The sequence below is a fragment of the Perkinsus marinus genome (genome assembly GCF_000006405.1).
Source record: "Perkinsus marinus ATCC 50983 genomic scaffold scf_1104296960816, whole genome shotgun sequence".
NCBI classification, from domain to species: Eukaryota; Perkinsozoa; order Perkinsida; family Perkinsidae; genus Perkinsus; species Perkinsus marinus.
In genome coordinates this window covers 125-1,674 of record NW_003205957.1, presented here as the reverse complement: position 1 = coordinate 1,674, position 1,550 = coordinate 125, and the positions used below count along the sequence as shown (strand labels likewise).

The window sequence follows — 1,550 nt, the reverse complement described above, 5'->3', positions numbered from 1 at the left end:
CTGTCATCACCAAGCTTACCATCCTGGGCTGTGACTTAGCCGCTTCGATTGTATCTACGTATCAATTGTAGCGATTGATATCTCCGTATCCGTGTTATTGGAGGATCTTGCTATTGATCTCGCTATCGGTTTGGCCCACTTGAGCCCTCACTAGCACTTGTAGCGAAGTTTACTAAGTAAACACACTTTTTTCACCATTTTCATTATGCCCTCGGTCTCGACCTGGTTGATAGCCGCTCAGGCTCTCAACATCACGGCAGCTCAAGACGTTGGCAGGTATGTTTACCAAAACGGAGCCTACCGCATTACCTACGATGTGAATGAGGAGCATCAAGTCAAGTTCACCTTCTGGGTCCCTCCTCCACCTGGAACGTGGTCGCCAGACGGATTCATTTACACTTTCCCTATCGGACCGGGCGAGGAGTTCACCCACGGGCCGTACTCCCTGTCTGAGTTGGGGAGTTCTACCTACGCCATCGACTTTGATGGAGCCAAAGCTAGTGCTCGTGATTGGTATAAGTCGATCGAGAGGTTACTGCTGAGGAACTCCGTCATTCACCATGATCCTAATGTGCCATATGGCGGTATTCAGTCTGGGGACTTGACCGTTCTAACTTATACAAGCGGGGACTCTATCTCAACCTCCTTCCGAGACGAAGACATCGACCTCATGAGGGTCGGGGGCGAACTGACACCGGGCGAGTATGTATTCGAGGACGACGAAGCTCCACATTTCGAGATTAGTTATGTGATACGCCTTGATGGGATCGTGGGCGTACAAATTGCGTGTGGAGGGACTCCGACTACCCGCTTCCCCTTCAAGCTTGTACGTCGCGGTGAAGGTCTACCCTACGTGCATTACCTTCTGGAACCGGTTGGAAGATACACCTTGGAGGATCTCCGTCAACAAGTGAGGTATGTTTGCCAACGCCAAGATTTGGTTCCTTCCGACGGATCACACGTGGTCTTCGCCACTAAGAACACAGTCTACGTCGAACTCGGAGGAGTTCGTTTCGGTTTGACCAAGGTTGAGTGATGCACGCCCTCAAGTGACGGGATGCACTCGAACGTTTCGCACATGGGAGAGTATTTTTGCATCAATGCTGATGCTATCGCGCTGTCTGTTTTTTCTATGATGCACGCATGTGCATCAACATGAGTATCGCCGGTAGAAGTTCTACCGTATAACGCATGCGCATCTTATCGACCTCCTGATGATGTACGTGCACTATTAACTAACCTCGTTATTTCTGGTCTATGCTCGATCTACTTAAGCTCTCTCATTGCTTCATATCGTCAGTACGTACTTCCATCTTTCCTCTATGTGTAGTGTTGCCAGTCGGACTCGGGCGAAGCGGGCACGTACCACCGGCCTGATCTGGCCCAAGATTCCCCTTAGTGGGAGTATCAAGAAAGTTGTTGTCAGATCGTCGGGAGGTGGAAGGCAGCGGAGGCGATTGTGTTTTCGAGGAAAATGTGGGCATTCTCCGCACCGCTCTTTGCCCAACCCTTTCCCACGTCTCCCTCAGGTTCCATGTGGGGACCAGACC

General features: G+C 50.9%; 2 protein-coding genes across 2 annotated transcripts in view; both read left to right on the top strand.

Annotated features, from left to right (window-relative positions):
- Positions 1 to 154, top strand: part of Pmar_PMAR029072 (hypothetical protein) — a gene marked incomplete at both ends in the record, with an annotated part of 751 nt that extends 597 nt beyond the window's left edge. The window contains one exon of the mRNA XM_002772549.1: positions 40 to 154. Within this exon, the coding sequence (XP_002772595.1) occupies positions 40 to 154 (115 nt within the window). The remainder of the gene's footprint in view (positions 1 to 39) is intronic.
- Positions 155 to 205: 51 nt separating this feature from the next.
- Positions 206 to 1,036, top strand: Pmar_PMAR029071 (hypothetical protein; the record flags this gene model as incomplete). The annotated part of the gene is made up of 1 exon (XM_002772548.1): positions 206 to 1,036. One exon carries the CDS (start codon positions 206 to 208, stop codon positions 1,034 to 1,036), a length of 831 nt encoding a protein of 276 aa, XP_002772594.1.
- Positions 1,037 to 1,550: the final 514 nt, after the last annotated feature.